Source organism: Falco punctatus (assembly GCF_963210335.1).
Source record: "Falco punctatus genome assembly, chromosome: 4".
NCBI lineage: Eukaryota > Metazoa > Chordata > Aves > Falconiformes > Falconidae > Falco > Falco punctatus.
Window position 1 is genome coordinate 30929903 of NC_137583.1, and position 26738 is coordinate 30956640.

The 26738-nt window shown below is 44.9% G+C and overlaps 1 protein-coding gene across 1 annotated transcript in view; it reads left to right on the top strand.

Moving 5' to 3' along the window:
• MAD1L1 (mitotic arrest deficient 1 like 1) overlaps positions 1-26738 on the top strand; it is a 370489-nt gene that overhangs the window by 247877 nt on the left and 95874 nt on the right. Inside the window, exon 16 of the mRNA XM_080382402.1 lies at positions 4155-4362. Coding sequence (XP_080238528.1) covers positions 4155-4362 — 208 coding nt within the window. The remainder of the gene's footprint in view (positions 1-4154; positions 4363-26738) is intronic.

Here is a 26738-nt window from a genome sequence, read left to right on the forward strand (position 1 = left end):
CCAGAGACTTAAGTAGTGCTTTGCTTGGTGCGTCTGTGTAAGATGGCAATGGGTCTGGTGGCGAGGGTCATCTCTGAAGACCTGTTTTCATCTCTGCCACGGTGCTGCTAAGGAGTCTCAAACTGGAGACTACATGTTTCCATTCCTCTGCTCCCCTCACATACCATGTCTACAGGCTTTGTTGTCTGTTTTTTGGGGCGTTAGGTGGTAGTTTCTTGTGGGTTTGTACAGGACCTAGCATGCTGGGATCCCTGTCTCACATGGTTTCTTTTAGGCATTCCTATAATACAAACCAGCAGCACTAATATTTTAGCTGTAGGGAGAAATGTACTGGTTTGATGTGTGCTGTGTAGAATAAAGAGAAAGCTACTGCCCCTAGCCCAAAAATGTGAGTAGCATAGCAAATATGTTAGTGAACTCCCAGAAATGTTAAATGAGATGGATTCTGCCACAGCCTTTGTATCACAGTGGATTTTTAAGAGATCCACCTGTCTTAGTGTAGCTTCAGACTGATGTGCTGAGGAGCACTGATGTGCCCCAAGAATAAAGCTGAGTCCGAGTGCTGAGTTTTAGGGCATGGTTTTTCAAGGGGGCATGTTATAAAAGGAAAAGATAAATGGGCTGAAAGAGCTATAAGAGCCAAAGCACTGCAGCTTCATGGCGGGGCTTTACTTAAAGGCCAGAGAAATGTTTTGAGAGAGTAAACAACCTGCAAAACAAACAGACTAGCACAGCATGGGTTAAAGCAGTCCTGGCAGGAAGGTAGCAGCAGTCTCCAGGTTTGCATGGCTTTTCCTCCACACTGAGATCCTTCTGCTGTCTCGTGCCTGTGCATGAGTGTCTGCAGTGATGGTGCAGTACAAAAGCGCAGGCGATCTCTGCGCTGCGCGCTGGAGCCAGCGTGGTGGTGGCAGCTGGGGTGAGGAGGTGTGATCTCTGCCTGACCTTGGCACTGCAGCCAGCGAGGGAGACAGGGCCAGAGCTGCCCTTCACAGCTTGTCAGAAATACCACGCTACCAGGCTGCGCAAGGAGAAGCGGGCTCCGCAGCTCTGATTTTAAAAGCATCCTTTTGGCAGCCAGCATAAACCCCATTGCAAACTTTGGGGTTGAATCTCTTCCCTTGAAAGGCAGACACAAGGGTAAGGAGTGCCCTGACCTGTCTGGAAGAGTCCTGAAATGCAAATAGCACGAAAAGTTGGATAGCTGGGTGCGGAAACAGGTTTCTAAATGCCAGTGTGTTGCTGCGGAGAATATATCTAATAAGCTGGCGTTACAGCTGTCTTCATTTCCCCTCTGTTCCACATCTCCCAGATGCTGCCTGTGGTCCCAGTCCTTCAGTTCTCTCCTAAACTTTTCTTGACCAAAGCCATCAGTGGGATTATTTCTTCTCTTGGTGCTAATGGCCTGTCTGACAGGTCCAGGCTGTTTGTCTCAACTTCCCCGGGGACGTGGGGTCATGAAGCCCCACTGCTGCCGGGCTGCAGGATAGTGCTGCCCACCTAGGTGTTCCCATATGTCTCCTGAGCAGCACGAGGCTTGGGCAGTATGAGAACATGCATCACCTGCCCGGTACATGGCCAAGGGCTGGAAGACCACGTACTCTGACTTCAGGGAATGTAGACAGCTGGGAAGGGTACTCAAGGTTTCCATGCCTGAGTTTCTGTGGTTCTCTGGAGTGAGATCCTTGGACCAGGGCAGCCGTTTGGGGATTCCTGTGTCCTCCTGTGTTAGGGGCTTCCTCCCACCCCCTCTTGGCCCAGGACATACAGAAACAGATATGATCTCCCTTTGTTTTTAACTTGTGCTTACATTGTGAAATAGTGACTGTCTCTTCTACCCAGATGGAGAGATGTGGTTAGACTGATTTCTCATGAGGAGCACCATATTGGGTTCTCACAGTAGATATGAGCAGCAACTGTACCCTGTGTATTTTTTCTCTGGGAAACACAACAGTGAGGGCATCTGCTGGTTTTTAGGTACATCAGTACTTTCCATGCCAGTTGTGCATTCAAGATTTCCAGTTCTGCAGTTTTAGATTATATTTTCGGTGGTGGATGCAAGAAAATATTAACCTCTTATTCACCAGCACATGGACCCCATGCTTTTGACCAAAAGTGCTTTTGGATTACACTCCACGTCTTCTCCCAGCTCCAAATTGCGCTTCCCCTTTGCCTGCATAACTGCCAGCGCCCTGCCAGCCGCAGCTTTGGCTGCTTCTCCTCTGCAGCGGGACCTGTCTGCCTGGCATGGCCCGGGGAGCCAGCTGGCAGCAGGCAGCCAGCCTTGGGGACCGCGGGCAGCCAGCCTTGGGGACCACGGGGGACCCAGCCTCGGGGACCGTGGGCAGCCAGCCTCTGGGACCACGGGGGACCCAGCCTCGGGGACCACGGGCAGCCAGCCTCAGAGACAGCGGGCAGCCATGCTCGGGGACCATGGGGGACCCAGTCTTGGGGACCGTGGGCAGCCAGCCTCAGGGAATGTGGGGGACCCAGTCTCAGGGACCACAGGGTGCCAGCCTCAGGGACCGTGGGGTTCCAGCCTCGGGGACCGTGGGCAGCCAGCCTCAGGGATCGTGGGGACCCAGCCTTGAGGACCGCAGGGGAGCCATGAGCACCACAGCACTGCACAGCACTGGCATGCTGCTGGACCCAGACCCCGATGCTGCTCACCGGCACCCACACCTCTTCCAGCTGCCTTCTGCTCAGCTAACGTCTAGGAAGTGATTTTAAAGGAGAATTTTGGTATGGTTCCTGCAAGAGGGCACTGGAACAGCTGTGAGATGTAGCAGACATCACATGTGAACAGAAAAAGTGCCCAGCTGGCCCTTACCCATGGTCCATCCAGCCCAGAAGAGCATCTCTGGCCACAGTGATGGAAAATGCTCTATTGGGAGAGCCCACAAACATGGCCACGCTTCCCAGTGCTCTCCCAGCAGCCAGAGATGCTGGGGGATGCTCCCCTGGCACAGTCCATTTATGGAGCTGTTGTCCATGACTTTGTCAAACCCATTTTTGAACCAGTGCTGCGTCTGCTGCCAGGCTCTGGGGCAGCAAGTTTCAGCAATTCACTGCCTGCTGTGGGCAGAGGTGCTTTTACAGTATGTGGATGGAGTATTTTCAGTAAAAGATGTTTGGGAATGGGATCTGCTGGGGTCTTTTACCATCAATGACCAGCAGTTCAGGATGAATTTGCTCAGTCTCTGCTCTGCTTTGCATGAAAAAACCCCACATAAAGTTCTAGCACGTCTTTAATGAAAATGAAATGATAAAATTGGGATAATACCTACCTCATGCTGCTCTTGAGGGTTAATTAATGTTTACAAAATGACTTTAGGTCCTGAGATTTAATTGAAGAAAAAATATTACCATATAAAATGCCTTTTTATGCAGGCACTGCTATAGGGTTTCAGCTGGGCAGAATGCCGTGGCAGCCAGCATTAGCACATGCTTTACTACTTTTATGGTCGTGAGGCTTCCTGTAGTTTATATGAAAATTGTCTCTCTGAAATCACAAATGTAACATCAGTGTTTTCCTCTCACTTTGAAAGAATATTAATTTGCTATCTTAGGACTTGACTGACTATTTAGACTGCTATAAATACAACTCACCTCTGAGAAAAAAGTATACAATGAAATATCTGTTCACTTGCTTAGGACAAGCTGATACAACTTGCTAATGACTCCACCATCAGAGTCGTATGGACGTTGCCGGCTCGTATGAGTAATAAATTAGGCTAGTACTGGGTGTCCTGCTGTAGTTTCAGGGTGTATCTGTGTGCTCATTATAATCTTCTGCTATAAAGAGGTTTAAAATACAGCTATAAAACTTCATTTCTGGAGTTAAATTTAACGGTGGAGGTGTCAGCCAGGGAGCAAGCTCTATTGAGTGGGGATTTTTGTGGGGGATTTTGTTGTTTTTTTCTTTGTTTGGATGTGTTTTGGGTTTTTTTTTGTTTTTGAAAGAGAGAGTAGCAAGAAGGAGAAGCAATACAGGGTTTGGCCGACTTCAACTGTTGGAATAAAACATTATCACTGCATGAGTGTCCCTTTTTCTGCTGTAACATTTTTTGTCTCACACAAAGAGTGATACTGGTTGGGTGGACTTGGAGGCTGGATCAGTTACTCAGTCTTCTTCTCTTGTTTCTGCCACACAGGGTGACTATGATCCCAGCAGAACCAAAGTTCTTCACTTCAGCATGAACCCAGCAAGCTTGGCCAAGCAGCAGCGCAAGGAGGAGCAGCAGCATCTGCAGGAGGAGTGTGAAAGGCTGAGGGAGCTGGTGAGGGTCCTTGAAGGAGGCGGCTCCATCTCTGGGAATCTGGAAGGAGTTGGGAGTTTTCAGTCACCACAAGAAATTGCAGGTAGGCTTGCTGGCTCCTGGTCGGGAAGATGCACTTATTCATTGGTACTGCCAAAGGAACTGACTGCAGAAGCAGATGGAGACATTGCAGACAGTGTGCTTGATGGACTGGTTATAAGGAAAATGAAAGAAGACGGGTTGATGCAGGAAAGAGTGTATGTGTGGTGGCAATCCTGTAGCAGTTTGGTACAGAGGGTAGGTGGTAAGGAGAAGTAATAATAACCCATATCATTTGCCTGTGATAAATGAAATGCCAGTACAACAGCCTTCATAGGCTGGTGCTGCCGATGGAGTAAAAGGAAATATTTCCTTCCTTTCAGGGCTGGTTTAGCCCTTGAGGTAGTACAGACAGCAGGAAATAACTTTCATAGCTGCAGGGAAGCAAGTGGTTGAAATCTTTTCAGACCTGGCTTAAAACAAATGAATATTGTTTATCAGTGTATATGTGCCCCATTAATCACAGCTATGTTCAATACTCCATGAAAATAGAGTATATCTTTCACCGAGCTAAATACATTTCACAGAATCTGTGGCTCTTCTCCAGCGCAGTCTGTCCTCCCTTCACATACCTGAACAAGAATTTTTACTACAGCAACCCCAAAGTCAACACCTCCAGACATGCTCTCAGACTCTGTAAATCAAGGTAAAGTTCTCAATAAATCATGACCCATCACCTGCAACACTGCGAGGGAAATGGGCAGAGTCAAGTCGTGCTGCAGAGCCCCAGAAATCTGACTGATGTGACTCTCTTGCATGGACCTTGCCCTCAAAACGATTTTGTTAGAGAAGATTAAAATAAGAGAGAGCTGAAGGTCTGTGTGGAGCTAACCTGTTGCGTGCCAGCAGCACATGTGTGGTCAGTGTCCAGAGGTCAGGATGCTCCCTCAGATGAGGCTAAGAGGGCAGAGCTTTCCTTGAAGGCTGTGTGTGCTGGAGGCTTGAGACCCACAAAAGGGCAGAGCCGTGGTTTAAAGAAAATACACAGAAGGAAGTATCTTTCACTGTTATGACACCAAAATTCTCTGCAAGTAGCTTGCTTGTTCTCCCATTGCTCAAACAGTAGTACTTCATTACTGCTAAGAATGTGTTTGTTCTGGCATCTCATAATGCATTATGGTGCTATATAGCCTTAAAAATACGACATGAGAAGTCTAGATGGGGTGGTTTATAAAGTGAAGAGCTGACTGGGTGTTAGAGGTACAATGACAGTTTGTCACTGTTGTTAGTGGATGCTCTAACAAATGTGTAAGCATTAAACACTTGGCTAATGTTTGAGGAAGACCGCCTTTGTCTGTAAGAGCTTCCAGTCTGAGACCCTGCTGAGACTCGAGTAGTTCTTGGAGGTGGCAAGAGCACTGCTATTTTAATTTTAAATGCACTGGTGTTTAAATTATGGTAGATGCTGCTGCCCAGTGCCCTTGCCTGCCGTGATGCCCTCGAGTACCTGGCATACGTAATGCCGCAGATGCAGGGGTGACCGTGCCCCTCTAGCCCAGGACGCAGGGTGCCAGTCAGGGGCAGAGAGGGTGCAGAGGTGAGGTCAGCTCTGTGTCTCTGCCGCTGATGAATGAACCTCTGGGGTATCATCTACAATAATTAGACCATTTCTTCTGGGAGAACGCATTTCTCACATAGGCGTCCTGTGATTTGTTATTCGTAATTATTATTCTGCTGCTTTTCACGCAGTTGCTTTTAGCTGTTTGTGAGGTGCTTCTGTTGCGGGGATGTTACTAGGTTTGTCATTAGCTCACAAGGAATGCATTTTTAAAGCTGTTTTCTCTTCTGCCTTTGATACTGACAGGAAAACAAACAGCTTACTGGGTTTCAGGGTGTTCCCAGCCTCTCATATATGTGATGCTTTTTTTTCCTTTTGCCCCAGTCCCATGCTACATCATTCTGACTTCTGGTCACCAACTCAAATGGGAGAGAGCATCAGCTGCAGAGCCTGGCAAGGGGGTGGGAAATACTTCAGTGTCTTTTATCACAGTCACAGGAGGGCCCTTTGCGTTCTTAGAGTGGCTGTAAGTGCATATGGCAGCGGTTAATGTAAACAAAATGGGAAAAAGAGCTGTGAGTGAGGATGGAGAAGCCCTGTGAATGACTGTCTTTGAGACCAGGGCACGTGCACAGTAAGCCAGGTTATTTAGAAAGACCTTGGATTTTTTCTTGTATTTTACGTGCTCGTGTGCGTCACTGTCATGCATGGGGAACGTTGCCATAAATAGTCCCAGACCCTCCTTTCTGCTGCAGGAACATTCAGCGGTATGGTAGGAGGATAAAGACTGTTTATATTAGGATGTGCAAGAGATGCTGAGGATGTTACTGCCCTGACTTGCAAGTTTAGCAGGTGTGTCTGAGCTGGCTTTAAATGAGCCAGATGGATGCCAGATTTGGCCTTCTTGCTGGGGCAAGGCAGAGCTCCTGGTGGGTTAGGGGACAGTTCCTCAAGCACACTGTGCAAGCTGCATCCATTTTTGCATTGACTCTTTCCTGCTCAACTCAGCATCTGCAGTGTGGATGTTCCAGGAGTGGTTTAACAACACGCCTTCACGTGGCCAGAATATTTACACTGTCTCCCTCGGGATGAGAAATGGAAGATCCAGCTTCCACTGTTTTCTTAGGATCTCAGCAGTTCTGCCCACAGGAACGGCTGCCATATGCCTTCCATTTTAGTGTATTTTCAAGGTGTGAAATGGGGAGCATGTGGCAGAAACTCCCTCTGCTCTGTTTGTCACTGTGCAATTGGCTGCCTCGGGGAAGGAGGTTTATTGTGCATAATGAGGGAGCAGGTTTCAGTGAGGTTTGTGGAGCTGTTTCTGTACAAAAATAACAAAAATTCAAATTTTTCTTGCACCCCTTTCTGTCAGCTGCATCACCCATATGTCTGTTTATCCATCTCATTTGTATAACACATGCAAATTCAATTCTCTGAGCTTTTGGGATGGGAGGTTGCTCATGTCAGAGTTGAATGGGATGAAGGGAGGCTGAGGACAGAGTAGGGGAAGTGGACAGAAGCAGGGAAGACAACAAAGGTCATATGTAACTTTGTATTTTGTCTTTTGACAGCCAAAGGTAAATGTAAGGGGTTTATTGTCCTGTTCTGCCATATAACCTGAGCGGCGTATTGGCAGGGGTGAGGGATTTGGGTGGCCTCTAGCCAGTCAGGTTTGCTGTGCTCAGCAAGCCTGTGTGATCTGCAACAATTACACTTAAGGTTCCAAGAATTACAATTATACCAACCCAAAAAAGGTATTCAGGACAATGATGTTGATGGTTTTGATAATAATGTATTGGCCATTATTAAATTCGTTTACTGGACCCGAGTGCAGCACGTTTTTTCTGATCATGGTTCTGACTCCTGGATAGGTAATAAGGAAATCATTACTGTGGACGTTAAAGCTCATTAAATGTGACTCTATTAAAAAATCAAGGTTATGCTGGACTTTAAATCTCTTTGAGCATAACCGCTGGAGGCTGCAGCATAACCTGGCAACTTGCCACGTAGTTCAGTGGTCCTTTCCTCTCATTTATGCCGTAATAGTCTCTGTTCAAACGGGTACCGGGGCTATTGCGCAGGAGAGCTTTGAGCACTGTGAGCTGTAACAACGTGCTGCCCTTTTGCAAAGCATAAATTTGCGCGCAGGGTTGTGCAGTCTTAATGGGGCAGATCTGCGACAGCCGCGTGATGGGAATGGGCTGTAACTTTATGGGTGTTTTGTTTCTCTCCCGGTGGCTGCCCGGCTCCGGGTTGTGTAAGAGCAGGGTGCACCAAGGTCAGGCTGCCATCTGGGAGAGGCTCCGAGTCCTCCTGTCTCTGAAACAGGGATGCAGATTGTAACAGCTTTGGAAAGGTGGTGCAGGGCATCACTGACCAGATTTGGAACCTGTGCCAGTTCTGCGTTTCTCTTTCCTGTACTCTTCACACCTTCCCTCTCCTCTTCTGTTTCAGGCTGCATCTTCTGGGTTTTTTCTTCCAGCTCCATAGCTTTTCCTGGTGGTTTTTTTTTTTTTTTTTCTGTTTCTCTCTAGGCCTCTTTCTGTTTGGATCTTGCTTTTTTGTCTTGTGTGGTTCTGGTGGACCTCTTGATTTTTCTTTTCTGGTGCTGCTAGAGATGGAATTCGGTCTTAGCTGCAAGCAAATAGGTAGATGGCAGCTAATGGGGAGCTGGCAGAAGTAATGGCTTGTGTGTTGTAGAAAGGCACAGGTAGAAATGAGAATGCTTCAGGTGCCGATTATTTCTCTTTGTGTTCTCATCTTAAAAGTAGTGTATTCAAAGGTAGGAAGGGGTGACCTGTGGAAGCTGGTTCCTGACTGAAGAATGCAGTAATGCAAATTTTCCATGAGCTCTCGTGATTTATTGCTATCCTGTAGGTACAGTGGAGCATTCCCTTCTTTCATGGGGCCTGTCTCTGTGAGAAAGAGGAAAAGTGATTTGATATTCTTTCTGTTGAGAGACAGGCTGGCACCCCTACCAGGAGGGAGGGTGGGGAAATCAACCCTGATTCAACCATCTGTGGAGAATTTTGGAAGTGAACTGTTTTCCTGAACATAATCCCACCAGAAAGGAAAGCTGTTCATCCATCTCAGTGGTTACAGTGTCCTTTTTCCCTTGTTAAGGAACAATAGGAAGAGGGGGTTGCTTGATGAGGGACTGGGAAATCTCACTCTAAGGCAGGCATTTGACCCTAACAAAGATGCTACATCTGGTGTTCAGCGGAGGCTGTCTCCAGCATCACTGCCATGTCAGGGCTTTGTCAAAATGTAATTAATTGGAATTAAATTGGATAATGAGTTAATATTAAAATAATCTAATCTTGTTGAAGTGACAAGCCAGAGACGGTAAAATTTGTCACTGTCCCAGCATACTTGTGCTTCTTATGAATGCATTTCTGAGTACAGAAGGCGACAAAAAAGGAGCAGATGGAATTTGGAAGTTGCCGTTCTCCATACACTGTTGGCTGAGCTGTTGGTGCTTGGAAGCCTTGGTGCTTCCTACCATCTGCGTATAGGAAATCCACACGTGGTGAGGGCTGCACCTGCAAAGGAGACCTGAGCCCACCTGATGAAGGGCTTTGCTGTGACCTTAGTTGTTGGTGGGTGCACGCGTGAAAGCACAGCACCCGTATCTCACTTTGTGCCGATGGCTCCCAGCATCTCACTAGTCAAACAAGGCTTGGCCAGGTAAGCACATAGAGGGCAGCTCTTCTTTGGTCACGTAATGCCTCTTCCTAAAGCAGAGGAAAGATTCATTAGATGTCACTTCTTTTGATGGTGCTTTAACGTGCCGATTCCCCTTCAGTTTGTACTGAAGGAATTGCTTTCTTTCTAAAGGGATGCAAAGTGAAGGTCCAGGGCATTTGCTGTCTTCAAATGTTAAGGGACTTGCGGTAAGAGCAGGATGTTAGCCTTTCTGCCCTGCCTCTATTTCAATAAATTGCTTTCTGCATATCCCTTTTTTTATGGAGTTTATAAAGAGCTTGTCTTTGCCTCTGGTGTTTTGCTGTGCACTGATGAAGTTGTGTCCTCTCACTCCAGAGATGGCCACGTGTTACTGATGGGGAATGAAATCATTCCCAACTGCTACCTGCATCAGAAACGTTGCGTAGCTGTAGTGTGCAGAGCACAAATGATACGGAAGCAGCGCACAGGATGAGTGTTATTAGCAGCAGTCCTTGGGAGCTGCTTTGCCTGCCCCACTCGGAGCCTGCCTGCCTCCCCATGCTGACTCCGCAGCTGAAGAGCGGTACCTCCTTGGGTCAATCCCCTCACCTCTCAGCTAGTTATTATCATTATTGCTTTTATGGTGCTAGTTTCTCTACTGCAAGACATTTAGACCAGTCTGGGACCTGAATAGTATATTAAGATTGGGAATAAGCTGGTAGTTTAAAGAGCTTGCTTTGATTTCCTTCCTTAGCATCCACATCCCTTTGTCCCAGCCCAGCACTCCAGGTAACGAGGTGGGGCTGCTAAATATGCCTGTTTTCCAAAAAGGCTGTAGCCAAGTTGAGACCTCCTGTACTTCAGTATTGGCAGCGTTGTGGTGGTTGGTGGTCAGGATCTATGCAATCTGTTGGCATTACAGTGGTGTCAATAGATTTGGGCTGTCTAGCCACCAGGGGAAAGTACCTTGAAGCGTTTGTGTGTTCTGATTCAGCAGCAGTGTGGCCTTTGATGGTAAATGTTCTGCACTACTGAAGTCGGTGCAGGTGCCTGTAAAGAGCCAGGTTTCTTGTCTTGAATGAAAGTATAGTACCTCAAGAGGGCTGAAAGAAATGTTCCCTGGTTAAAAAAAAAAAAAAGGCTTTTATCCTATATAACATTTGTCATCCAGATAGATTCCCAAGTTTTTTTGGAGATAACACAGATATGAAGTCATGCAGCACTGAATACATTGAAAAAAGTGTGCCCTGCCTATGGCAGCATGCCATGAGTCTGTTAAACAACCAGAGACTTGCCCCTGAGCACAACTTAATCTGTGTGCTGCGAACAGCCGGGACGTGAGCAGGCGGACAGGGGTTGCTGACCAGACAAACCCCCGAGGATGCCTGAAGCCTGCAGCTTCTTGTGAAACGGTGATGGGATGTGCCAGCGAGACATTGCTGGGACTTTCAGACTCTGTCTGCTGTCCAGGGAGGCAGAGGTTTGTAATAAATCCTGTAACCTAGTTCTGTTGTAGCTACTGAATGTGTAAAACTTGGTGTCAGTCAAAGGTTACTATCCAGACTGTACTTAGCCTTCATGAAGAGCACAAGAGCTGCAGGATTTCTTCCTGGCCCCTCTTTTCCACCCAATTCATCTGTGGAGCCCCTGGGTGCCTCAGTATTGCTGCTTTTGTAAAAGGCAGCCTGTGAACCTGCGATACTTCTGTGCAGCTCCGGTGATTCCTACAAGGGTGGTTTTTTAAAGCATCTTCTACCCTTTCGCTAGGCACTGTTTAGAAGTTGATGACAAAATATTTAGTGAAAGCAAAAGCCTCGCTCCAGAGAAAATAAAGCCGGTTTACCAAGAGAGAAATAGTAAAGTAATTTGGGAAGAAGGAAATGGAGAAGAAAGCAACAAGTATATCTGGTGAAGGGGGCCAAATTTAAACACTGAGCTATGAGAACATCTACAGTGGCTTCTGTAGCAGTATGAGGAATGAGGCTCCCAAGGGACGGATCTCTGGGCACAGAGATCCTGCCTTGAATTTGAGTGCAATGGAAATGAGTAGCACTGCAAGAAAATATGGTTGGGGAGAAGGTTGCTTCTTTCCTAGGCAGGTATGTTTTCTTTGTTTAGTACTGATGCAGTAAAGCCGTGGTGTTACCTCTGAGGAGGAAGAGGTCCCTGTTGCTGAGGTAGAGAGGAAGGTTAGAGGTAACTAATGTCATTACAGACAGGCACATAGCAAGGTTAGAGGTAGTTTCTGGGAGCAGATATATCAAGAGAAAACGTGTGGAGAAACCTGGACTGACAGGGGTATTCCGTCTCCTCCTGGTTACTCTAAACATGGCTTTGGAGGACAGCCTGTAATAGAAACAGTATTTTTAAGCCTTCTGACTTAAGTTTGTAGTTCTCAGTCCATCAATGGCTGACTGAAGCACGAAATGACCATGAGGAAGAATTGTTCACGCTACCTGAAGTAGCTGCCAGAAGCAGCCATGCTCCTTCATTTATAACCAGGGGAAGTTCAGAGCCTTTGCAAGGAGAAAAGTCAATGAGCAACAGAAGGACCCCAAGCCTTTCCCCTCCCATGCTTTAACCCCTTCTCACCTGCCCAAATCCCTATAAAATAGCACCACATTTGTACCATATGGAAACTGTCACACTGCAGATAGTGCCCTTTGTGGCCGTGGTTCTTCTGTATCCCTCTGTGCTGATGGTTTGTTATCAGCCGGAGAGAAGCCAACAGGTGATTGAGCTTTACAGGTCTTGGTAAACTTTGGCTGTTGTTTTTCCTGCTTGGATATTTGAGTCAAGTTGCCATTATTTAGTTGTTGCCTTCTCGGTGGCTATGTAGCAGTCAGGATTCTCCCGCTGGATCTCTCCAGTCCAACATCTCTCCTGAAGGGAAGGAAATGCAGTATTATCTGCAGCTGCCCTTTGGATCCTGCGGTGTTGTGATGTGAGCTGCCTCTTACTGCAGTTTGCACCACAGAGCAGCTTTTGATTAGGACCGGTGTGCCATAAGGCCTCTGGATGTACACAATTGAAAATGCTCTTTCATTCATCAGCAGGATGGAGAAGAAAGGCTTGTGCTGATGTCTCAAATTCAGGCTGACACAATTTCCCTGACATCAGAAAAAACAAGCCTGCCAGTATGGTAGAGCACTCCAGCAGGGGAGAGCCTCAGATCTCTGCTCTGCATCTTGTCAATGTATTGTTTCTCCTGGAAATTAAAGCTTGATGCCTTTCTGAGCAGCAGAGGGTAGCGGAGATCTAGTCAAGGAACTTAGCAAGGGGTGTCGAGGTTACTAGGAACATCTTCAGAAAGTCCCGTGATGGCAAGGTGAATGTCCCCTTGTCTGGGGATATTTATTAGATTCAGGGAAGATGACAGGCATGGGAAAATACTGAACTTATTTACAGTTCTTCTCTCAATACTATCCAAGATGGCAGCATCCTTGTTATGGTAGGTTCATAATGGGGAAAAAAAATTACTGAATCTGCTGGTTTTCTCTGGAGTCCTCATTTCAATTTCCAGGTAAGTATACGTGGCCGGGAGCTGAAATCTGGCTGCCTTGACAGAATAAATAGGGACTCCTTAACGCTGAATCCCAGATGAGGTGAGGTGAATGTGTAGAGACTGAGAAATAAAGCATGTCTACTCCTTCCACATGTTAAAGGGGGAACACAGAACTAAAATTCAGAAGCTGAAGGATAATATTTTGCATGGGCTGTTTCTGGTTCACCTACCTGTCTCTGTGGGAAGCTGTTCTTCCTGGGAAATACTGTTTTCCAGTTGTGTTTCCCATTTTTCTTTTCACTTCCTCTGATTATTCAGGGGCTGTAAATGAAGTAAAATCAGGATGTTTCAATATTCTAGAGCAGCGGCTGTATTTAAGAAGTTTATATTTGATGAGTAAGTTGATGACATTGCATTATGTGAATTTGATGTGCAAAGTTGTCACTAAAGTGTAAACATAGTGACAGCAGGACCAGCAATTCCCAGCCTAATCAAGTAAGCAGAGTAACACATTCTTTGAGCTATAGAGTAATGGAGACTCATTTACATATTAAAATGAGAAAAGCTACACAGATCCAACAATTAACTTGATATTTTAATTGCGTAAAAGTCAGGAGATTCAAAGTTATGTTTCCTGCATCAGTTCGTTTGTCACCCACATGTATTTGTAGTATTTTCAATTACTTTATTTGGTATGAAACTAATGGGGAGTAAAATACATGAAATGTTAGCCATGGAAGAAAGGAGAGCTCTGGATTTGCTGTGTTAGAAAGCAGGCTAAGAGAGTTGAGAATTTCTTGGTCTGTTTAAAAATAGTGCAAACAAATTCCAGGTAATTTCTTTCTTAATATTCCAGTGGACATATTGGGAGTGAGGGAGAGGGAGCTATATTCAAATGCAATGGGAAAAAATCCTGTTGATCTCAATAGACCTTGAGTTATATCCTTAGCTTCTCGTTTTCTTTTTAAGGAATAAGCTTTATTTAATTGCAAATTCACACAAATGCACTAGTACCACTAAGAATTACATCGATATATGGATTCTGTCCTTGGTGTTTATGCTGGTTTCACAGTACTGATCTTGCATTCAGATAAGCATGCACGTATACAGCTCCCCTTATCTCCCCATGCTGATGTTCTGATATATGAATGCTTGTTCCCTGTGCTCACAAAAAGCTATTCACACGCCAAGTCTGATGATTTTTTTTTTAATCCTTCTTTGAATTAGACTCAAGAATGAATGTGTTTGAAAAGGTTAACTAATGGATACACTTTTCTTCCTGATGAGGAAAAGAAAAATAGTGAAGTGCTGAAAAATGGTCAAGCAGAGTTTTGATCAGGCTTTTCTAATCAAATACATTCTAGGCGGTGAGCAAGTAGAAGAAATGTTAATCCATAGTAGATTTATTTGGAATGGAGAACATTTATTTGGAAAGCAATCAGCGTATAAAAGCAGACACTTGTAATTACTTTGTCATCTTAATCATGGCACTGATATCAGTACCATGATGTGGTAATGCTGTGATAGCCTTTTGAATGTGGTGCCGACATACGAATGTCAGTAGGAAGGGGGAGACGCTTCTGTTAGTATCTTCACACCTATCAGCCTGGTCTGCTAACGTCCAGGTGTTCTGGGCAGTTTGTCCAGTGGTTACTAATCACCCAGTATCCTAAACTGAAAGGCCTGAGACCCTCTCAGCTCATTTGGAAGAAAGCCATCCCCTTGCCATCGCCTTTGGGAATCTGCCAGGGGACAGTTCAGCGGCTGGAGCGCTGCTGGGATGAGCTCCCGGCATGGCACAGATCAGCGAGGAGATGGCAGCGTTCCGCATGGTGCTGGCTTTGGCACGGTCATCTCATGCTTCTGGTGTGATTTTCGTGCCAGGGAGGTGAAGGCATGGGGTTAAATCATAGCAAGTCTTAAAACTCAGAGGAAGGGCATGCCTGTCCATCAGGGATTTCCAAGCATCTGGGAGCAATCCATTATTTAGACTAAACTAAAGCTACCTGGTGTGGTTTGTGTAGTCACAGCGGCAGATGCAGTCTTCACTTGCGGTTTCAGTGTTTCCACTTCTCCATTTCAGTGCCGGTTATCTGTCATGATCTCCAGTTAGAGAGCAGTAAGTCAATCCAGCCTCCGTTAGGGAACAGCATATTCATTCCTATATACAACCAGCTCCAGCTCAATGGGTGAGAATCAGACAGATGAAAAGCTGGTTGAAATCAAATTCACGCATTGGCCTTTCACTCCCCGGCTGCCTAGGTGCATTTCTATCTGTATTGCATAGGAGAGTCTTGATGTGTCTGTTGAAGTACGGTGGCGTGGTGGGTTGTTGGCTAGGTATGCAGCTTTGTAAAGTTACCTTCTGCGATGATCAGATACCTTCACAGGTGTGCAGCAAAAGTATTTTAAGTTAAATAGATCAGAGACTTATGGAAGGATGGGCCAGAGGCAGCGGCGGCAGCAGCAGCAGCATCCACCTTCGCTAGAGGCTGCAGATACGTCACCAAAACCTGCACTGCTAGCGGCATCAAAAGCAAGGCACAGATCTGACAGATTCAGCGAAGGTTTTCTGAATAGGCTGATAATGATGATGGCGTGTGATTCCCCTTTTAGATGCCATATTGCGACGACTTCCCTGAACTGAGGGAGAATTCAGGTGTGGGGAAGTTTCCATGTTGTTTTACAAAAGTGGTAAAAATAAATCCCAAGACAGGACTGGTGATGTTAGATCTGTGTAATAGATGTGGGCTAAAGGCATTTTCATCTTCAGCCACCATCTGAAGTAACTCCTGGCCAGGTTGTTTCCATAATAATGTCCCTTGGTGCATGGGCAGGTGCTGATGTGTTTGCAAGCTGCCCGCAGAATGTGTTTGGGCTCCCATGGTGCCACAAAGAGTAGTGGCAATTACTCTTCACCTCCACTTCAAAGCACTTCTTTCTACTATAGGATCCTTCGCATTTTACAACCCGAAAAGGTCACAGAAACAGGAGGGGAGCATTACCCTGTGCTTGTATTTTGGAGTCCCTAGGAAGTTTTTGGTGAAATGAAAATTTTTCAGCAGAATATTCCCATGTAAGCAAAGCCTTCATCTGCAAGGTGATGTCCTAGGCCAAATGGAGAGGATGCTCGTAGCACTTGGGAACAGATTTAAAGCTAATGGCATCTTAGTTACACCTGAGGTAGCTTCGAGTCCCAGGCTTCTAACTGCTAGCACTTAGAAATAAATATGGATAAAAATTAGACCTACGCATATCCCACTTATTGCAGCACGTTAAACACTGCTGTTCTCCTCTGTCAAAGGTGGAGTGAGCCAGGCTGTTCTGTAAAACCAGGGCAAATGAGCAATTAGTAAGAAATAGTGTTTAGGAAGGTATAAAGTTGCTCTGAGAGTTATAAAATGTCTCTCCTTGTTTTGCTCATAGTTTAGAGTGGGAATGTTTGACACTTAACAAAAGCTGACTAATTCTTTGTTTTTGCCTTTTAATGATCAGAATTCAGGGGAGGGCTGGCTGTGACAGGCGGGAGGAAGCATTGCCATGAAAGCGAAGCTCTTTTTAATTAGAAAGTCCCTTGGATGATTTACTTTCTAGTGATTTGAGTGCTGGCCGGTTTGAACGTGTCAGCAGCACTGACCAGCACGATACAGCTTGTCAGCACAGGTTCTGTTTTGCTTTTCAGACATCAAGAGGTGAAGCCTGCTCCAACAAGGAGACTCTGTGATGAGGGAAATTATAACTGCAGCCAGCCGTGCTAGTGACTTCACCATCTGCTGTGAAGTCTCTGCGTTGAATGCCAGCACTTGTGGTAGCAGGCATAATGATGGTAATATTTTCCACTTCTGTAGCACCCTCTGTCCAAAGGTCTCCGAGTGTGCTACAGATACTAATTAAGACTCGCAGCACCCATGGTATGTGGGCATGAGTCTCCACACTGGCTTTTCTTGCTTGAAGAGTCTAAAGAGGTTGTGGCACTAATCTTTGGGCAGCAATTTCTTCCGTCAGGCAGCGCTGGAAGAACAAAAACCCTCTTGTACTGTTGTTAGTTTAAATCAGAGCTGTATTAGGGAGGCAGTCTGGCTGGCGATAACCTGCGGGAGTGTAAGGCAGGGGCTGGGTTTCATGCTCCTAAGTGGGCTTGTTGGGGGAGCAGCACAAGCTGGGTCTGCTGTAGCTGTTCGGTTTCTTACACTGTAAGTCTTGGAGTAGGTCTTTTAACTTGAGTCTGAGTATTTAACTTAATATGGGGCTTTCTGAGGAAACTGGACTCTTGAGATCAGACTGCAGCTGCTCAGTGCAGTGTTCTACATGTACAAAGTCATAGAATCGTAGAATAGTTTGGGCTGGAAGGGACCCTTAAAGACCACCTGCTCCTGCACCCTTGCAGCGAATGGGGACATCTTCAACTAGATCAGGTTGTTTACAGCCCCATCCAACCTGACCTTGAATGTTTCCAGGGATGGGGCACTTACTGCCTCTCTGGGCAGCCCGTGCCAGTGTTTCACCACCCTCATCATAAAACACGTCTTCCTTATATCTAGTCTGAATCTACCCTCTTCTAGTTTAAAACCATTACCCCTTGTCCTGTTGCGATAGGCCCCACTAAAAAGTTTGTCTCTGTCTTTCTTATAAGCCCCGTTTAAGTACTGGAAGTCCACAATAAGGTCACCCCGGAGCCTGCTCTTCTCCAGGCTGAACAGCCCCGACTCTGTCAGCCTGTGTCCACAGGAGAGGTGCCCCAGCCCTCTGAGCATCCTCATGGCCTCCTCTGGGCTTGCTCCAGCAGCTCCGTGTCCTTCCTTTGGTGGGGACCCCAGAGCTGGATGCAGCACTGCAGGGGGGTCTCACCAGAGCAGAGCAGAGGGGCAGAATCACCTCCCGCGACCTGCTGGCCACGCTGCTGGTGATGCAGCCCAGGATGCGGTTGGCTTTCTGGGCTGCGAGTGCGTATTAGTGGCTCATGTCCTGCTTTTCATCCACCAGTACCCCCAAGTCCTTCTCCGCAGAGCTGCTCTCAATCCATCCATCCCCCCAACTGATAACTGATACTGGGGATTACCCCAACACAGGACCTTGCACTTGGCTTTGTCAAACCTCGTGAGGTTCCCATGGCCCCACTTCTCAAGCTTACCTTAAATATAGACAGGAATTTCAGTCCCCAGCAGATGTGTCCCCGATCAGACTTTCTGTATGTGAAACCATCACTTTTTTTACTCTTCTCTTCCAAGCAGTGAATTGAGGTGCCTGTGTGTAGCAACTCACAGTGAGCCTCGCACCCGCAACATTGGAGACTGTGTCTGAAAATGCCTATAAATAGGACAGATTCCCCCTGGCTGAATCCATGTTCTGTAGTGGTGTCTAGGATTCTGTATGCTTTTTTTTTTTTGCCCCAAGGGCTTTTTTTTTTTTTTTTTTTTCAAATACAGCTTGATTTTATGTAACTCAATCTTTCTCGCAGAAGACTAACAGGAAGGCTTTTCCATAATCTGCATTTCTATAATCTGAAGGAAGTGGATGAATAACATTGTATGGACCATCAGGAAGGAGTAAGCACATGAGAAAGGGAGAAATGTGACCACAAATCTTTAACGCATAATCACAACACTCACATTCCTGGATTCAAAAGTATGTTCCCATGAAGATCCATATAACATGCACTTCAGCTGGGTAGAGTTCCTTCCCATGAGTGCAAAGTGTAAAATAAAACCTGCTGGTTAAGATCAAAGATACACCTACTATCCGCCATCTCTAAGAGGAAAAATACTGTTGTCAAGTATCATTACCTGGTGTGTAAGTGTATTTGAGGCTATTAAAGACAGTTATCCTCAAAGATTTATACATAACAGGTTAAAATGGGGGAGGGTAGGGGAACAAACCCTTGCTGTGTTTAATTATTGCTGGGTGCTGCATGCACTTTTCTCCATTATTTACTTAATCTTAAATGCCAGATGCTAAAGGGCACCAGCATCAATTAACTGCTTAATTAGACTTGCAAAGAAATCATGTAATTTAGTTATAGGCAAATAAAAAAAAAGGAAAAACCCGCACAGAACAGAAGCTCAGGGCTCTCTCTGCAATCATTTTTCAAGCTCCCTGCATATATTGTTTGCTTTCATCGCTTGCTGGAAACTCTTTGGAGCACTCTGTGCCACTTGCCTTGTAGGGAGGGAGGTAAATGGCTGGATGCAACATCACTTGTTCGTTGCCATTCTGAGTGGATTCAGCCACAGCTTGCTTTGTTGCTCTCCAAATTCTTCTAATACAGGTTTGGATCAGCTGTTCTTTGCGGGGATTTGTGTGGTGCCTTATCCTGATCCACAGGAGAACCTGGCCTTCGCCCTCTCTTTGTGTGATCTGCATCCCCTTCGGTACTTGCTCTGGGTACCTAGTCTGGTGAAGACCATCCACTGTCTTCTGTTCCTGCTAGGAAGACACTTGTGGTGAATACATTTTTGTATTTTGCAGTGTATTTTAGCATGCAGCCAACAAAGCACCACATCTTTAGCAAAAACCCTTGCTTTTCTCACTACAGAATAATAGGAAGCAAGATGTTTTTATTCCATTAGTTCCCACTCTTATGAATAAGAGCGTTCAGAGGAGTAGAATGCATTCATTTTTGTTTCATCAAGGCTTACAACTCTGTCTGAATCTTTATCTTGCAAATTGCCTTAACAGAGTCATAATCAATGCCTTGTGCTTGTGTATACGCAAAGTTTTTCTCCTGTCTAGGTGCTGCTGCCTTGCTGACTCTGTTACCATTTTTCTCCCTTCGGTATTGGCAGCGGTGCCATTTAGGTGCCTTTGCAGCATCCTGTGTTTTACAATTTTTGTTTCTTTCTTAGTGCCTAGACAGTGGAAGCTGCTGACGTATTTTTTCTCAGATGTCCTGAAACTTTTCTGAAAACAAGGTGGTGTTCAGTTTCTCAGAGCTTTGTTCTCCCTCTGTGCCTGTGCTGTCTCAACACTGCTCTTTTCCTTTCTGAAAATACGGCCTAGCCCTTACAGAGTTCCTTATTTCTTCAAAGCACTGTATAAACATTATCTAATTAAGTATATATAACATGCCCTAAAGTATGTTAAGGGAAAACTGCAGCACAGCATTGAAGTTTCCAGTCACTTGATCCAGTGTAAAATCTGATTGAATCACTAATTATTTTTCAAAATGCTGTGCCTAATGACATGTATCAAGGAAGATCAGAGCTGCAGCCAGAAGCATTGGGAGCGGCTGCCAACGAGAGAGGGGCACTCAGGTAAGTTCTGTGTTAGTTCTAGAGTTGGTTTGGATATGCACACCAAGGTAATAAGCAAAACAACAACAAAAAAGAGGAGCTGCAACATTTGGATCTTTCCTGTTTTGATATATATAATCAGCTCTACATTTCCTGTTGAAATGTTCATTAAAATTGCAGCCCCTGTGATTATGCAGCTGCCTAATTCAAATCAATGGGGCTTCTGAAACAATTTCAGATATTTTTAAATACTGCTGTAGAACTTCCTTGTTTACAATGTTATGATTAAGTGACTTTTTTTCTAAGTCATCTAAAGCATTAATAAAAGTCTCTTTAGCTTTTCTCTGTTTTTTTTTTTTACTCTGAGCGGCTGCAAATAATGCAAACCTTGCTTTATGGCTTTATCTTTTCATTCTTGGTGCATGTCTATTTGTATTGATAACTAAATCAGAAGCCAAATTACACAAGTTCTTTATAATTCCTAGTGAGCCATAATTGACTTCTTTTGTTTTGGAGTCCTAATACAAATAAATAAACTGAATAGAGCAGCAGAATAAATAGCACTGAGAGTACAACAGCCGTGCCTTGCTCCCAACTCACTAACTTTTGGAAGCAACTGCTGATAATATCTATCAGCTAAAATACTTTGATGTTATAACTGACACGTGGCTGTCCAGGAGGAAGATTGTAACATCTGAAGGCTCAAGATGCTTCAGCAGGTCTCATGCTGAAAGGGAGGTCACTTTAGTTTTACTGGAAAGATGCTTTCAAGGTAATTTCAGCTCTTTTGCTTTGGAATGCTTCAGAGCAATGCCAGTGTTGTTGTAAGTTTGTTTTAACAACTTTGGGTTTATTAACTTTTCAGTTTTCTAATAACTCTAATCCCTTTTACTCTTTCACAAGCCTTGGCACAATTCTGATGTGTTTAAGTTGCAAACATTGCAGGAAAATACCTAAATCAAAACATTGTGGGAGAGAGCCTGCATGAATGAGCAGATGTTTACAGTCTCTGACTTCTGTGGTTGAGAAAAAGCAAACATGTTTCTATAAAAACTCGATGTGGTAATAGCATTTTATTTGCCTATAGTTTTGTGCTTCACTTGCCTGTGAAGGTATTTCTTTACTCATCTTTTGCTTTTACTGCCTCACCCCAGCTGTACTTACTAACTCCTTTGTTTAACTCCACTTGGTTATGGCCCCGCCGGGATGCCAGGGGCAGGGGAAGAGGCAGATCTGGCACAGCTCAGAGCTGGCTCTTTTGGGCACTTAATCCCCCGCTGAGCCCATCTGCTCAAGCTGGTGTTGCTAGGTCAAGCATCAGGGTGGCCAGATGTGAACCGCTGCAGATGTTTTAGCACTGCGGTGCGGCTGAGCCCAGATGCTCTGCTATCAACCTGCCAGTGCCGCTGTCACAGCGACAGCAGCGTCCCTGCTCCTGAAAGGGGGGATGAGATCATGGAAACCATGCAGGTCAGAATTGGTCAGTGCTGACTGTATCGTTACTGGGTTTAGAAGCCGATGAAGATTTGAAATGAACTCTTGTTCTTTGGTGCTAAAGAAGTAGGATGCAGCCTGTAGGATGGAGGAGTGTGTATTGATATTTAGATGTCATCTTCTGTATCCTCTTGGTATTCAGGCACCTATTGAAAGCTGGAGATAGATGCTTCAGGTGTGGACGTGGGAAGGGAGTGAGATGGAGAGGATGTGAAGGACCAAAGCTTTTTCTTTATTTTAACAGAGAGTAGATAGAATGTGATTTGGCCACTGCACCTTAATGGGTAATCCCCACTCTGAGCCTCAGATGAAAAGAAGAAATCTGTAAGGCTAGGGAGAATGCAAGAGGGGTTTTGCAGACTTTTCTGAGATGTAAAGGGAGCTACTGAATAGCACAGTCTTCAATGGTAACCTTTTCTTTGAGCACAGAGCCAATTCATTGATTTAGCCTAGTTGTGTAAATCTATTTTTTGTTGCTTGCACATCCCCCACACACAGACCTTTTCTATGTACCTTTTTTATCCTTTCTTCACTTGTTCCTCAATATACATTTTTCCTAACCCTCTGGCTGACCTGTCCCAGCAGCACAGTCTCCATGGTAGTTGGTACCATTGACCCCAGTGGGAAGTGTTCACAGCAGCAGAGAGTGACATCTTGTCTAGACCTGAACCTGAAATGAATCCTTCTCGTGCAAAAGTGCAATGCAAGAGAGGAGATTTCTCTGTGCACTTGCTCCCTGGGGGTGGTGTGGATCATTGGAGACCAAGTCAAGGTTACCTATATGCTATGCTCTTTTTCTCTGCCAAAATGTTCTTTTTGGTGACTGCACTGTGGATCTCGGTTTCTTGATTGATCGTATTTCAAACAGGCTAGACCCTGCCCTGGTTCAGAGCTCTCAGGAGTCAGAGAGACAGGAGAGTTCAAGCAGTGCCAAGAAGCAAGGGGATCTTCCAAACAAACAGGGCAGGAAAGGAAGGATCTAGAGCCTGTATAGGGGGAGTGCAGACTGCAGCTGAAAAAAGAAATAGTGATACTCTGGGGTAGATGGTTCTTTGAGCCCTGCTACAGCAGTCGGTGTCGGCAGGGCTTGCTGCAATAAGCATGTCAGCCTCTCGGGATTCCCAAAGTGCTCTGTAAACTTCACAGCAATAGGAAATATGCACGGGGATAGTTTCATCCATCACTAAAATGCATATACGGCTAGAGTGAAATATAGTAAGCGCTTGGTGCCACACAGGAGCCGTCCTTATGGTAGAAAGTGAGAAGTGTCTTTTTAACTTGAAAGCGGAAGAGGCAGAATGCAGTTACGCGGATGGCGTTTGTAGAGGATGCGAGGGCTGGTACCACAGTCCTGGTTCGTGCCCTCATCTGCACCTAAAAATGCTCTGTCAGGAAAATGCTTTGCCTCTTCTGTAATGGTGCAGGTCTCAGTTTCTTATCTTCTCTGAAAAATGGTATATCCGCCGCACAGCGTGCTCCCTGCCACAACTTTTCCTTCATTACTGATTCAGAGAGTGAGTGCCAGCTGTTGAATCAGAGGGTTGGGACCAAGCTAAAAGGTTGGGATTGTACCTATGTACATAAAAGCAAGCATAACCTCCTTTTCTTTCCACTAGTATGTGGAGATGTAAAAGTTTGTATCTGTGAATTCTGTGGCTCTCACGTTAGGGTTGTGAAGCAAACAGACAGGTAGGAAAAGGCAGTTTCCCAGTTAGAGAGAATCACATCAAGGGGCTGATAGAGTTCAGGAGATGGTGGGCATGGGCATACAGCCGTTGTTATGCTCCAGGGAGGAAAATAAATGTGTTTCTGCCAGCAAGAGCAGACAATACCTGGGAGCAATTTGAAAAGCCAGGCTAACTCCCATAGCTTGCTGGCCTCCAAGATAACGATTTTACCTGTGTCCTGTATCCCACTGCAAAGATTTTCTGCTGCTGCTTTTTGCTGCTCATGCTTACTTTCCAGTGCCTCTGTGCATCCAGCAGCTTTTGAGCAAACTTTGCACTCCTTTAGACTTTTTTTGGCCTTTTGTAGTTTGGCTTGTGTGATAGAGAACTGAATGCCTTGCATCTGTAAGGAAAGACAGTTTCTCCTTCAAGATATGCATGGACTTACATACCTCTGCTGCATGCCACATTGAAGGATTTTGCCTCTGTTATGTGAGATTTCTCAATTGTTAAACCATTTCAATGCCTGTCATTAGTGAAGGGCCATTAGGTTGACAGGACCAGTTTCACAGTCTCCCGTATTTAGTCACCTGCATCAGTTCTGCTGAGCTTAATTTTAATTATAATCCATTGGGTCACCTGTGCTCCATCAGACTTTTCTCTAAGGTTTTGCTTAATTAGAACTTTATTGTAGAGCTAATTTTATTTTTTAAAGCCATCAAATTCCAGGCTGAGCTATGAATTTTCCTGTTAAACAGGAAGATATCCCAGGTCTGTGCTGTGATTCAGCAGATTCTGTGTTCTGTCACCAGATCAGTGCTGTTGAATTAAGTAGCATCCTTGACTTTCTTTTCCTTAGCTCCTCTATCTGTAAAATAGAGACAGTGCTAATCTCTCATTTGTGTAACTCTGTAATGTTTGTCCGGCACTTCAAAGATGCCAAACACAATAAAACTGCCAAGCATCCTTTCACTACGAGGATTGATGATTTACACCCAAAATGCTCATTTTTGTGCTAAAACAAGATCACCTGAAAGATACTGCGGTTGGAACCAAACCAAGGAAGGGGGGAGGAGGAAACCATCTGTTACACAACAGCAAAAAATGTTTCAGGGCGTTCGCCTGGGAAGCTCTGGGTGATGAGTTTGGAATATGAAGGCTTATTTATATGGATGGAGCTAATTTTCTCTAAGTTATTCATTTTTCACTGAGGGAATTACCTAATCTTACAGGAGATTCTAGGAGGAAAGATTCATTTATTCTTTGTCTCGTTCAGCCCCAGGCAAGCCTGAAGATGCTCTGCCTCTTCCAGTTCTGCTTTTTTAACTGATTCTATTAATGGAGCTTAAACATTTTCTTCTTCTGGATAAAAAGGGTTAATCTTTCTCATTCCCTCTCACCCTTCTCCTCCTCTTTTTCTGGAGAGTTCTTTTTTTGGCGTCTCTGGCTGTTTCTATCATCTTCTCCCCCTAATCTGCCACTATCTGAAGAATTCATTACATTTCAAATCAGAGGCCTTGCTGCATACATTAGCAGGTTTTAATAGACTTGCCACAACTCAAAAAGGAGGAAAAAAGAGAGAAGATTTAAAACTCTTGTCTTGCCGAAAGCAGACAGATTGACTCAAAAATGACTCAGTCAATAAAAGATGAGTTTTGAAAAGGCTTCCCTCCGCTCAAAGGGAGCTCGTATTCCAGCGAATTAGGTTTTTCTAAGCCCACTGTCAGAAATTAATAATACATACAGCATGTAAAATGGATTTAGCCCTCTACAGCCTTATACAAACATATCTTTGACTTGCTAAATGTGACACGACTACCAGGATTTTCCAGCCTTTATCCCAGGAGTTTGTCATCTCTCCAGAATGGTGACCTCAGTGGAATTTTTAAGCACATTAAAAAAAACTGCTAAATGAGATTTTCATTAAGGATATGTTTCTACTTCCCTCACCCTTTTTCCCCACCCAAACCCTCTCTTCAGAGCATTTTATTATTATTTACAGTCAAAATTATGCCAGAAGCTCTAGTTTAAATGCTCAAGCTATCGAGTCCCTTTGCTGGGCTCTTCCAAGTGGCCATCCTTTGAAGAAAGAGATACTGGTCTTTCTGCACTGTAGCAGGAATTGGTCATCTGGGTGTTGGGATTTTTCTTCTGCTGCAAAAAGGCTTATAGGCTAGTAAAGTATCTCTTTCTTAGAAAAAAAGCAAGAGCTCCTGTCTTATTAGATCTATCCAGAAGTATTCTTTTGACGTTTGAGGTCATCCCAGGTGGACCTGCTCATCTTGCTTAAGGTGAATTGAACAGCAGATGTGAAATCAGCCACCACTCCCCTCTGTTCCTCCACCAGAGTCCCGCAGCTGATAAGAATTAATGGAGGTATTTGTTTTAACCTCCTTGTTGATTTGGCTAGATCCTTTTTTCAAACTCCTCTTGTCCTGCATTTGGGAAGAGCTCTAAGAATCTACTGAAGGTGTTGTCTTTAGCGGGTAGGTGCGTGTAGCTGCCTGGGAGGCTGTGGGCTGACTGCATTTGTCCTTCTCTCATTGTTTTGTCAGTTTTCCAAATCCTACTATTCCCACTTCTTTTATTATTTTGGCTTTAGATCTCAGAGTGCTTGACTTCAGTCCTGAAATCTTTAGCATTCCCTCTCTCTCTAAAAACTTTATTCCTACTCCTTTTTTTAAAAAAATATTTATTATGAATGACTCTTGAAGTTAACTTTGCAAAGTCTCTGTGTGTCTTCACCTCCTCATGGATCTGTTCTGTCTCCTGGTTGTGTTATTCTACGTCTTGCCTTTCTTGTCCTATGCTTGTGGGAGGAATTGTGTGAATGTAAGGCAGCAACATGATGTCTGATTCTGGACTATATCTCCTAGATGATGTAGAGGAACTTTGAAAAATGTCAGTGAAGAAACAAACACACCAAAGTGCTCCATTTTGGAGCATTATGTTCTGTACAGATGTTTCTTGGACTTGAAATAGGCAGAGCTCATAATTTTTTTAATATGTTTATAGGTTGTATGAAAAGGCTGAGCTTAGAGTTGTTGACAATATGCACCCAAGTAGTGCAGCAGTAGTTCTTTCTTCCCCGTCACCATGCTGGGGTTTAGAAGAGCTTTCATCAAAGTAACAAAAGGCATTTTTCACAGAGTTGAAGGTAACGAGCTGGTTTAGCAGAAGTATTTCACTTTGTAAGAAATTTCTACTTTTATCTTGAAGGGCAGGCTGTTAGGTTGGGTTTTCTGTTGTTTGTTTGTTTTTTTAATATAATTTTTATGTGTAAGTAGAAATGACCTGTCCTCAAAGGACAGCCAGTAGAAC